This window comes from Hipposideros armiger, unplaced genomic scaffold (genome assembly GCF_001890085.2).
Source record: "Hipposideros armiger isolate ML-2016 unplaced genomic scaffold, ASM189008v1 scaffold_283, whole genome shotgun sequence".
Lineage (NCBI taxonomy): Eukaryota > Metazoa > Chordata > Mammalia > Chiroptera > Hipposideridae > Hipposideros > Hipposideros armiger.
Genome location: NW_017731633.1, coordinates 2,175,300 through 2,187,336, shown reverse-complemented (window position 1 = coordinate 2,187,336; position 12,037 = coordinate 2,175,300). Strand labels below are relative to the sequence as shown.

The following is a 12,037-nucleotide window of genomic DNA, read 5'->3' as shown; positions in this document are numbered from 1 at the left end:
CCCCTTGGGTTCTGCCCTCTGCCCTGCTGAAGGCCCGCCCCTTCTTCCGGAGGCTCCGCCCTCACCGGCCCATAGCATCAAGGCACCGGAGCCCCAGCACAGGTAGGTGGTCACAAGGTAGGATACCCGTGACCTTGGTAGCAGCGTCTCGCAGTTCACTACAAAGAGTGTCAGGCTGAAGACAATCAGGAGCCCTACATTTGGGTGGGGCCAGAGACAGACACGAGGCTGGACAGGGACCCGGGACCCCCAGAAAAGGAAGAAAGACAGGACATCCTCTCTCACCCTCCATGACAAGCTCGCGCGCGGGCACACACGATAGATAGATAGATAGATAGATAGATAGATAGATAGATAGATAGATAGATAGACAGATAGATAGATACCCAGAAGTTAGCCCGCAGACTCACCCTGCCTGAGAAAGACAGAAAAAGGAGACAGAAGATGAACACAGAAAGAGTGGGGCAGGCATCCCGAGAGACTTTTAAAGACAGACCCAGCTGACAGCAGGACAGAAACTCTGAGATACACCTCAAAGCCAGAGAGAGAGAGCCCAGGGGAAAGATGCTGGGGTGAGGAGGGCACCCCTTCCCTCAAGCCAACACTCACCAATGCTGAAGCTGAGGAAACTGAAGACAAGGTCTATCTTGTTAAGGCGGCGGAAGACTGGCCGGAAGGAGAGGCCCATGATGAGAAGGAGGATGAGACACAGGGTCAGGGCGAGTATCATGAAGCCCATGCTCATGTGGATGAGAACTGGGGGTGAGGAGAGGAAATGCCTGAGTCATCCCCAGACATTCTCCAAAGTCAACCTCCAAATTCATCCCCACTGACATGCAGCGTCCCCAGCAGACCCCCCAATGTTTCACTACAGACATCTTCAAAGTCACTCCCACTCCCATTGCCACAGTCGCCTCCTAGAAACCCCAAAATGACTCCCGCTCTCACTCACAAGTCACCTCCGGGCACCTGTAAACTCAAAATCATCCCCACTCATACCCTCAAAGTCCCGTTTACCCAAAGTCAACCCCCAAACACCCTCATAATCAACCACCCATACCACCAAGGTCACCCCACAAATGACCCATGAGTCACCCCCACTCACATCCTCAAGATCACTCCACAGAATTATCTCAATCATTTCTAAAGTCACCCGTGCAGACACCCACAAAATCACCTTACACTCCCAAAAGATGTCCCATAGCAACTCACATTAATACCTTTAATATCACTCCTAGACACTCCCAATTGCACCCTCAAAGTTATCCAAGACACTTTAGTCACTTTAGTTATCTCCAGTCACCTTACTTTTCTCCCACTCACATCCCAAGGTCCCTTAGTGACCCCACCCACATCCCCAGAACCTTCCCCAATGTCACCCTCATTCACACCCCTGAGCCCCCCCACAGACATTTTCCACATCACCGCCCACATCCCCCAGAGCACAAACACGGATACATTGAGTACACACAAGAAAAGCTTCCAAATACTCTAAAACCAGCATACCTGAAAGACATCATCACGCTCACTTTAGAACTTATATTTATCCAGTTTACACTGCAGTATGATAACAGTTTCAGCTCCCTCTGAGAATTACATCTCCTCCTCTTAGCCCCTTCCTACTTTGCCTGATTTTGAACAGTGCAAAACTGTTTCAGCCAAATGAGCTAAGACGCCGTCTGCTTTGTTTCTGGCAAACTGCACATCTGTAACATCTAACTAGCAAGCAAAGGGTTAGTCCTATACACAGAATAGCAAAGGTGCTCTCTGGATCAATCACAAAATCCTGGTTGAGGGCTTCTCATGACGTATACCCTGCCCTCTGAGACCACAGAGTTAGTCATGTGACTCCGGCTGAGCCAATCACAATGCCTCATACCCCAGACCATGGTGATTGGCCCAAAGATGGGCACATGACCAAAGCCAACTAATCAAGCTCTGCCCTGCGACTTTTTCTAACGGAAACTTTCAGGAAGGAGCTTTCTCTCCTGTAGTCAATAGGATTATGAGTCTGGAGCTGCCTGAGCCTTGGACCCAGACTCTTGGGGGACAGGAGACCTGAGAGAGTAAAACTGGAAAGGGAAAGCAGGGAGAAGGAAAGAGAGTTGAGATGATGCTCAAGTCCCTGGCCCTTGTCATCCCAGAGACCAGCCCACTCTGTGGTTTGGTCAGAAGGAGCGGATGTTTGCAGCTTACCTCCCCACCATGCATTTCACCTTCCTATCCATTCCCCACTCTCAGCCCAATTATAAGCCAATCAGTGCATGGCATTGCTCTGGCTACTATGCTTGGTTTGGGATATCCATGTGACCCAGCCACACAGGAACTTTTTGTATTCTTTCCTGCTGGACTTGAGGCCCAAGTTGTTAGCAATTCTGCCACTCATTTGTCTATCTCAGGGGCCAGCAAACTTTTAAGACAAAAGAGCCAGTCTTGTCCCTCACAACAATTTAAAAATTATTCATGACCCATAAATATATTTTTTATAAATAAGGAAAATTTAAAGTAATAGTATAACAAATAATAGTCTTAATTATATATTTATTAAATTAAGAAAAATTGGGCCGGCCGAGTGGCGCGATGGTTAAGTGCTGGCTTGGGACGCCAGAGGGCCCCGTTTCGGATCTCACATATGAGGGCCAGTGACACTGCCCTCCACAGCTAAGATGCTGAACAACAGCTCAACCTGGAGCTGGGCTGCTGGGAGTCGCCAGCGACGGCGTAGGCTGCAGCCCCTGTGGCAGTGGGTTGCCATGGGCTACCATATGTAGCCAGCAGCCAGCGTGAGCGGCCAGCAGCCGCAGTGAGCGGCCGTCCAGAAGCCAGCGACTGATCTGCCTCGCCTGGGAAGAGTGCAATGATGGTGCCAACTTGGGCCAGTGAAGCGACGTCCTCCACAACTAGACTGAAGAACAAAACGACAGCAAATTGTCTGTTCCCCTTCCCCCAATTCTCCAGCACTGTTCCCTTCCCCCGAATACCCCAATAAAAATCTTTTTAAAAAAGAAAAGAAAAATTCACACATGTACGTACCCAAAGAGCCGCATGTGGCTCCGGAGCTGCAGTTTTCCAACCCCTGGTCTCAGGTCCATTCCCCACCTTTCCCTGTTCTGTATTGCAAGGACTACATTTCCCAGCCTCCTTTGCTCACTGGCTTATGGGTATGTTTGGCTAATGGGAGGCACTGGCCGAAGACTGGCTCTGGGAGGAGGGGACAAGCCAGAGTATTTATCCTCACCTCTCTCTCTCTCTCTGCCTCAGCTTGTGTCTTCATCAGTAGCTGCATTTCTTCTGTGCTTGTAAACACTTCTAAGCAAATCCCACCATGAGTCTATACCTTCCTGATGGCTCCAGCTTCTGAGTTCTGATAATACCATTTCCTCCCTTTGTCCTTCTGGCCTAGGGGTGTATAGGCAGCTTCCTGAGTTGCTAATCCCTGCTTTGTCTTGTCTCACCATATCCTACTTGGTTTCTGTGTAGAGTATATAAAATATAAGATATATGTTGGATTGAGGTTTGCAAAACAAGTTGTTTACTAGTAGGGACGCAAGCTAGGCTGCACATGTGAGACTGATATGCGTAAAATGAAAGTAGCATATTTGTGTATAGAGCATATACATGAAAATAAACATGTTTATGTTTTTGTGTGAAATCTGTGCATAACAAAATTGAGTGGTAAACATGTTCACCAAAACAACTATCACCTAAGAAGTAAACAAGTCCAAGGAAAAGAGGATAAAAGCAGAGCTGAAGAACAGTGCCGTGAGTAGTCTGACTGGGCAGTCCAGCTAAGACCCTCTGCGTGGTGCAAGCCACGATTCTCCGGGACTCTCCGAAGTTCTTCCTTGCAAGACCAGCTTGCCTCAGACCCGTCGTGGGCCAGTCGTCTCTCCCGGACCAGGGACCGTCTCCATCTCGATTGACTCTGGGACTTGGTTCGTTATTAAATTCTATTTTATTCTGCGTAACCCTCTGTGCTTACCAGAGCGTTGGCCTCTGGAGGGATGTTGGTTCCCAAATAAAGTTGTGTTACTGTATCTGAACCTGTGTGTCGGGACTTTGTTCCCCACTTGTGTCATGAGTACCACGCAGGGACATAGGGCCCTGCTGAGGGGTTAATGTCCCCTTGACTTTCAGAAAGAGACTAAAATGTGGCGACTGCCCTTCCAGGCGCTCGCGACCGATTCTCAGCTCTTCTGTTATCCATGAAACCAATTCCCTATGTTTACTTCTCTCTGAAGCATCTAGAATGATTTCTTTTCCTAACTAGGGTCCTGATTGCTACTCCATGGAACTTTGAGAATAAAGCCAATTCAAGTAGCCAAGAAACAAACAATAATGTCTAATATTATCACATGGACCCCTGAATTCAGCCATGCCTGAAAGCATTGTTACCGCACCCTTTTTCACTTAGATGATTTCACATAAATTATTTCACTCAAGCTAGTTCAAGTTAGTTTCTGTCACTTTTGACCCAAAGACTCCTGATTGATTCAGGTCCTTCCATGAGTCAGCAAGAAGCACAGGATTCAATGTTGCCTACATACCACCCACGAAATTACAACCCCCGCGCGGCAAAAAAAACACACCCAGAATTGAATGGTCACCAAAAATCTAAAGGGAGAAGAACTTCCTGAAGCTGAGAAGCAATCAGTAAAGTCACAGAGGCAAGGGGGAGAAATTAAACTACATAAAAATTCTGAATTTCTGCACCTTAAAAAAATAAAAACTTGTATAACCTATATTTCTTTATGCTGACTATCAAGCTTTGTACATTCTTATTAGCATTCAATAAATGGTGACTTACGTTTAAAAGGAGAACTAAAATACTGCCATGTGTGTTTTTTAAATGAGAATTAAATAAATAAACATGTATACACACCCTCTATATGTATGAGGTATATATGCATATGTGTGTATAAACATATAGCTGTTTTCTCATATATGCAGAGACTATGTGCACAGTTGCTTTGCTCACTCAGCACCTATTCCCATTCTTCTGGCAACAGCAGCTTAATTTTGTTGAGACACTCTCTGCCTACCCTCTGTCCTTGTGCTTCTGACAGAAATGACCCCTCCATTGACTCTTCAGAAAAGCGTGCAAGCCAGACCCAGTCAATTACAGCATGACATCCTCCCGACCACAGCAACTGGTTGGGGGGAGTGAGAAATCCCAGGGAAGTAAGTCTGATTCTATCAGAGCTAATGCTGAGACCTTTGAGGATGGCTTATTTTCTTTTCTCCATGTTGTTTACAGAAAGGAGAGAATCCAGGAGCTGCTGGAGCTGCTGATGGCCCCCTTGCCACTGTACGGGCACAGGTTTCCTGAGGGCCCAACAGAGCAGAAGCCTTCATGGAGAGGCGGCAAAAGACAGACAGATCCCAGGTGTCATTACACCTGGATCGGGAGTCGTACCGCAACCAGGTAGATCTATGTCACTGGACTTTTCCGTTACTTGAAACCATAAATTACATGTTCATTTTACTTAAGTCAGCTTGAGTTTGGGAGGCATCAAAGAGATATTCAAAATAAATAAATAAGACTACACATGTTCTGGAAATTTCATAAGCGCTTCTTTGAGATCTAAAATGAAGGTAGGTGCATCGGCTGAAAACAAAACTGTCCTTATAATAGCTAACCCTGGTGTAGCACTTAATATGTGCCAAGCAGTGTTCTAATTCCTTTATGTTTTTTAGTTCCTGTATCCCGTAAACAGCCTACTAATTGGTACTATTGTACTATCATTGCCATTTTACAAATGAGGAAACTTAGGCACAGAGTGGTGAAGGAATGTGCCCAAGATCACCCAGCTACCAAGTGGTTGAGCCAGGATTTGGACCCAGGCACTCTGGCTCCAGCCTCTGGGCTGCCTTTTGCTTCAATGCTCAAAAGCAATGGAAATGCACAGAGCTGAAAGCCTCTTGTCACCTTTTTTGGGGGAAAAAAATTGAGAGAGAGAGAGAGAGAGAGAGAGAGACTTTAGCTATATAATCATGAGGCAGCTTGGTTTTCGGTCAATTGCTATGCTCTTCTTCTCATGTGTATAATTGTCCTATTTCCATATAAGCCAAAAGGACTACAGGAGAACCCTTGCCAAGGCCTCCAAAGAATCTCCAGAGACCCTTTCTCAAGAATTATAAAGATTCCCCCCAAAGCACTTAAAGATTCCCACTCCTGATACTCTCCAGAGGCCCCCCTCCAGAGTGCCCCATAGCCTGTTCAACACCCTACTGACCAGTGACTTGGCCCAGGCTGGGACACTTGTGCTTCCTGCAGTAAGTCCAGATGCCCACGTAGCCAGTGTAGGGGCCCTGCACGTAGGCCATGCGTCCATCCATCACACTGAGCACCATCAGGGTGGCGAGGATGCTGAAGACAAGAGACCAGCCCCGCAGGATGAACCTTCTGTCTTCCTCCCAGGAATAGTTCAGGCCCGCTGGGAAAGAGTAGTGTTCTGGGGACCTGGGTTCACCGGCATCATTCTGTTGCATCTTTTCCTGTCAGGAGTGGAGACTTTAAAACTGCTATTTCCCTCATCCTTCTCAAGCTGTGGATTGTAGCCTCAGGAAAGGGGGGAGGGGGAGAGAAAGAAAATGAGAGAGAGAGAGAGAGAGAGAGAGAGAGAGAGAGAGAGAGAGACACCATAGAACTTGAAAAGGCAATAAAGGGATGAGCTGGATTCAGAGATGGCCCTGGGAGGGTTATGGCATAGGGCAAGTAGGAAAAGGAAATTATATATTCAGATCTCGGGTCCTCCAGAAACTGTAAGAACTGATCTCAGAGATGCGGGTGACTCAGCCCTGCCTACTCCTGACCCTGCACTGGCCCTTCTCTGACCCTGTTGTCTCCATCCTGAAATTGCTCCCTACCCCCCACTCCACCCTGGCCCTGTCTTAACACCTCTCTGACCCAGCCATGACCTCTTCTTGATCCAATTCTGACCCTGTCCATACCCAACACTGGAACCCACCTGGACCCAGCCTCAGCTCCTATGCCACTCACACTGGTCCAGTGTGGAGTATGAGTCCATGGCCAATGTCCCAACTTCCTGGAATGCCTCTAACTGTCATAGAACCTTTACCTGCCCCCAGCTGCAGGCCAAACTGAAGCCCTGAGGCCTGAGGGGGGACCGAGAAACACTGAAGAAGGGACAGAAAAATCCAGACCTCAAGGGACAGAGCCTGAACCCTGGAGAGAGACCAACGTACTTCCAGGTGGCCATAGAGGTACCTGGAACGAAGGGCTGAGGCCATTGACAGGCTGTTGAGTGCTTCTAGGGACTGACCTTGCCCTGTATCTCAACATGTCCCAGAAGGCCCCATCTAACCACCAGATCACCCAGTCAGATTTCCTTCCAGGAGCTCCCAAAAACAACACTCAAGAGAACACTCAAGACCATGTGCCAATTACCTATAGGCCCAGGGTCAGTGTCCAAGATCCTCCATCCATTATCCACACTCGCCGGGTGAATATACAAGAACCATTTGTTCTCCACAGTCGCCAGGTCAGTATCCAAGAACCCCTGTCCATTATCCATAGTTGCCGGGCCAGTATCCAAGAGAAACCATCCACTAGCAACAGCGGCCAAGTCAGGACTGAGGATACATCATCCATTACCAGCAGTCACTGGGCCAGTATCCAAGACACACCCTCAGCTATCTACAGTTGCCGTTTCATTAACCGAGATGTTTCATCAATTTTCCAAACTCGCCACTTCAGTGTCCGAAGCCCTCCGTTAATTACTCACATCCCCCTGACCAATATTGAATCAGCTGCCTATACCAGTCACTTCAGTTTCCAAGACCAACCACCAACTTGGAGTGCCCACTTAGGTATTCAAGGCCCTAAGTCTCCAACCCGGGCCGAAGCCTGTATCCCCTCTACAATTACTCACAGCCCTGATGCCAGTAGCGAAAATCCTCAAACAGTTCTCTGGACCTTTGAGAATTTCAAACACTCTTTGGACAGCTCCCAACTCAATGAAGATACTCCAGACAGCAACATCCACAACTTACCGTCAGGCAACTCAGTGGAAGTCAGTTCTAGCAGGTGAGAGGCAGGGGTCCAGGCAAGAGGACAGATTCCGGGCTAAAATGTTTGAGGAGGGGCATCAGTCAAAGGTCAGGGATCAGAAACATGGCTGGTCTATCCAAGTGTGGAGACTGGACCTAGGTGTGGCAGGGCTTGGAAGCTGGACCTGAAGGCTGGCCCTGGGGAGGGCATGGCACCGAGGCTGGACCTGTGACTCAATGTAGGAACTGAATTTGGGGGTGGCAAGGCCTGGGGGATACAGGACATGGATGATGGACATAAAAAAGACAGAGTCTAAAGCCTAGATTGGGTGAGACAGGGTCTGGCAGCTGGACCTGGGGTGACTGGGCTGGGCGGCTGGACTCAGTGTTGACACTGGTGGTGGGCAATCTGCCGCAGGTGTAGACGCAGACATTCCCAGCTGCCCATAGGCTGGCGGCTGCTGTACGGGGCCAAGAAGATCAGCCGCCAGCTGAGCCTCCTGCTGAGCCTAGCTGGCATGGTGATCATCGGTCTCATTTCTCTGGGCCAGCCCTGGATCCACTTCCAGGTGCCACTCACATCCCCTGGAGACCCTGCTGGCCCCTTGACCATCTCCATCAACACCATCTTCTTTGTGCAGTGCGCTGACACCTCCTGCCTACATGAGTACGACCAGAATGCTTGTAAGGCCTGCCCTAGGGTCACCTTTCCTGGGATTCATGTCTCCTCTGTCCTAGGGACCCCTTCCTGCCTTCCCTTGGATGGTCCTCCCTGCCCCAGGACCATGCTCACTGCCTTATGCTCATCCTCACCTGCATGATATCCTTCCTTCCCCAGACTTGTTGGACTTTTCCTGGGCCTTCCTCCTCTTTGCCGGCATCAACAGCTTCTTCCTTTGCATGATACTCATAAACATCATCTTCTTCACCAGCTCCAACCTGCCCATGCTGGACTTCTCCAACTTCATCATCAGCATCTTGACAGGCACGGCACTGAGATCCTTCCTCCAGGAACACCGAAGCGAGGCACATCTTGCCCAGTGCCTATCATGAGGCCCAACCCCCACCCCATCACATTCCAATCCCGTCCCAATCCTCACCTTCCGCCCCGATCCTAATCTAATCTCCCTCTAAATCTCCAACCCATTCCAATAAAAAATACCAGCTTCCAACCTAACCCCATCTCCAGCCCCCAAACCAGCCCCCACTTCAGCTCCCATCTTTATCACCAACAAATCTCAAATTCATCCACATCTCCTTCCATAATGTCCTCCCTATTCCCCCACCATTCCAATTCTATCTTCTCTCCAATTCCCAAACCATCCCCAACCCATTTACAAATCTCAGCACCCAACTTAACCCCATGCCTAACCCTCCTCAACACTCATCCTCCAAATCCAACCCAACCCTATCACCTGTGAACCTCAAACTCAAACTCAACCCCAATCCATCTCTGACCCCATCTTCTTCTCAAATCTGACCTCATGCCCAACCTTAACTTCAACCCCATCCCTATCACCCATGAACCTCACTCTCAAACTCAACTGAATCCATTCCCAACTCCACCCTCTCACCAATTTTCAATCAATCCTCATCCCCAACCACAACCCAACACCAGCCTCAACTCCAACCTCCATCCTTATCACTCAAACTTCAACCTCTCTAGCCAGTGCCCAACTTCATTTCCAGTTCTAGCCCTACCCCAACTCCTCTATTCTCACTCCCACCAGCTCTGTGATTTTGTTCAAGCTACTTAATCTTTCTGAGCCACAGTTTTCTCATCTGTAGAGTGGGGATAAAATTTCCTACCACATGGAGATGTCGTGAGGATTGAATTAGAAAATGTCAGTACTTATGGTAGCTATTTAACTTTGCACATGTCCTTACCATGATAATCGTCATACTCCCACCCAAATAACTCGAATTTTACATATTCTGATTAGAATGGTTCAGTTTTCCATTTGCATGCCAAATCACACTTTTTAGAAAAGGAGGCAGTGGAGGGCACTTTAATTTGGACACGAAGGATATTATGTTCTCTTGTAGTAATTGACCACAACTTTCAGTTGCATCAAGAGAAAATTCTTGGAGAGTGATAGTAAGGCCAAGAAGAGAGACAGCTCAATTTCCTATTTCCTTGTTAGTAAATGATATATGCTCAGGTTGTCTGTTAGTTCTTCCTGCTTGTTTAAATATAGGTACTTAGGGTAGAAAACACCTCAGTTTCATGTCATCTAAACTAGGACATTTTTCTATAAGAAAATTGTTTCTGCCCACTCTCACTTTTAATTAAATGGAAAACACTTTCTATTTTTCAATAACATAAAGCAAAAATTATGCAGTACTTCACTACCTGAAAAAGTCTTTTTCCTTTTCACAAATTATTATTGTTATTTATTTAAACTTTGTTGGGGAACAGTGTTTTTTTCCAGGCTCCATCAGCTCCAAGTCAAGTGGTTGTTTTCAATCTAGTTGTGGAGGGCGCAGCTCACTGGCCCATGTGGGAATCAAGCCGGCAACCTTGGTGTTATGAGCCTGCACTCTGACCATCTGAGCTAACTGGCCACCTCCACAAATTATTTTTAATTCATGTCATTTCAACACATAGTTAAAATACCCAGAATGATTGATATCCTTATCCACTTCTTCAGAAGCCCTAAATTAAAGACTCAATATAATGATAATGATCAATCTCACTTCTTGAGGGCTCAACGTGTGCCGGGAAATGTGCCAATCTCCAAAACTCATGACAGCCCAAGGAGATGGTTCCTATGATTATGCGCATTTACAGATGAGGGAAATGAGGCTCAGAGAGGTGAAATGGCTGCCCTAAGGTGAGATGCAGAGGCAGGAGCTCCAGTTAATTGGCCCCACCACTGTTGCCTAGTAAAAGATCAAGACTTGCACTCCCAACCTTGTTTACCATGACACTGTCAGAAGCATACTATCCTGCTTGTGAGCAGAGGTAGAGGGAGGCGAAAGAAAGTGAGGAAATACTGAGCAACAGCTGGGCAGCCACACAACTATGGGCAGGGTCTTCACACACCTGCTGCTCAGCCTTCTAACACCTGTCCTCATGCAGGGACCAGCATAATGCTGGGGGTCCTGTTCTACCTGATGCAGGCCCATGAGTACCTGCAGGAAGGCATGACCTACAGGCTGGGGCAGAGCTTCTACCTGGCATGGACTGGCATCTTCTTCTTCCTGATGACGGGTCTGAGAAGAGGATGGGGTAGGGGTTGGGTGAGGAAATAGGTTGGGACAGTGTAGGGAATGGTGTTGGTTTGGGGACAGGGTAGGGGGATGAGATGGAATTGTGGATGGGGCTGGGTTTGGGTTCAGAAAGGGGTTGGGTACAGTGTAGAGAACAGGGTTGAGTTTGAGTTTAGGGATGGGTTTGGGGACAGGGTAGGGGGTGTGGTTGAGCTTGGGGAGAGAACTGGGATCAGGGTTGGGCTGGTGAACTCTGCATTTCACCCCCTCTGCACTCTTCCTCCCGGCAGGTTTCTTTTCCTACCTGAACTATATGAATTTCTGGTCCACCCTGGCGCTCCAGGCCATCTGGACTTAGAATGTGGGAATGACCCTTCCTCCGGCCTGCTCCCACGGCTCCCTGCCAAGCACCTGACAATGCTACTCTCCAACCCCCACGCCCACAAGAGTCATGTCCTTTTTCAGTCCCCTGTGAATTTCCCCCATTCAGATTAATAATCTGTATTTTTAAATAATCTGTGTTTTTGCCCAGAATATTCTTGTAGCTTAGTACCTTGTTAAGTGTTCTGTGGAATTGCCATCCCTCTTTGGGGCCATCCCTTGGGCCCTCTGGTGATGAGGGATCGGTGAGGGAAGGGACTCAAGGGAAAGAGGCTCAAGACACAGTGGTCCTGGCATACAGCTGGTGCTCAACCAATGTTTGTTGAATAGCTGATTCTCCCCCAAGCACTTTGAGCTTCATCCTTTACTTTTGAGCCCCTCCCAATATTTTGCCTCTCCTGAGGCAAATTCGCCCTGCTCCCACACTTCA

The 12,037-nt window shown here is 48.1% G+C and overlaps 1 protein-coding gene and 1 long non-coding RNA gene across 2 annotated transcripts in view; one reads left to right on the top strand and one right to left on the bottom strand.

The window, feature by feature from the left end:
• Positions 1 to 3,104, bottom strand: part of LOC109391049 (uncharacterized) — a 3,466-nt gene extending 362 nt beyond the window's left edge. Inside the window, exons 1-2 of the long non-coding RNA XR_002125710.1 lie at positions 3,034 to 3,104; positions 610 to 756 (exon numbers count right to left, since the gene is read on the bottom strand). This is a non-coding gene — a long non-coding RNA (uncharacterized LOC109391049). The remainder of the gene's footprint in view (positions 1 to 609; positions 757 to 3,033) is intronic.
• Positions 3,105 to 7,304: 4,200 nt separating this feature from the next.
• On the top strand, positions 7,305 to 11,584 carry LOC109391007 (outer dense fiber protein 4-like). The gene is made up of 5 exons (XM_019658168.1): positions 7,305 to 7,342; positions 8,432 to 8,697; positions 8,852 to 8,998; positions 11,096 to 11,245; positions 11,517 to 11,584. Exons 1-5 carry the CDS (start codon positions 7,305 to 7,307, stop codon positions 11,582 to 11,584), a joined length of 669 nt encoding a protein of 222 aa, XP_019513713.1.
• Positions 11,585 to 12,037: the final 453 nt, after the last annotated feature.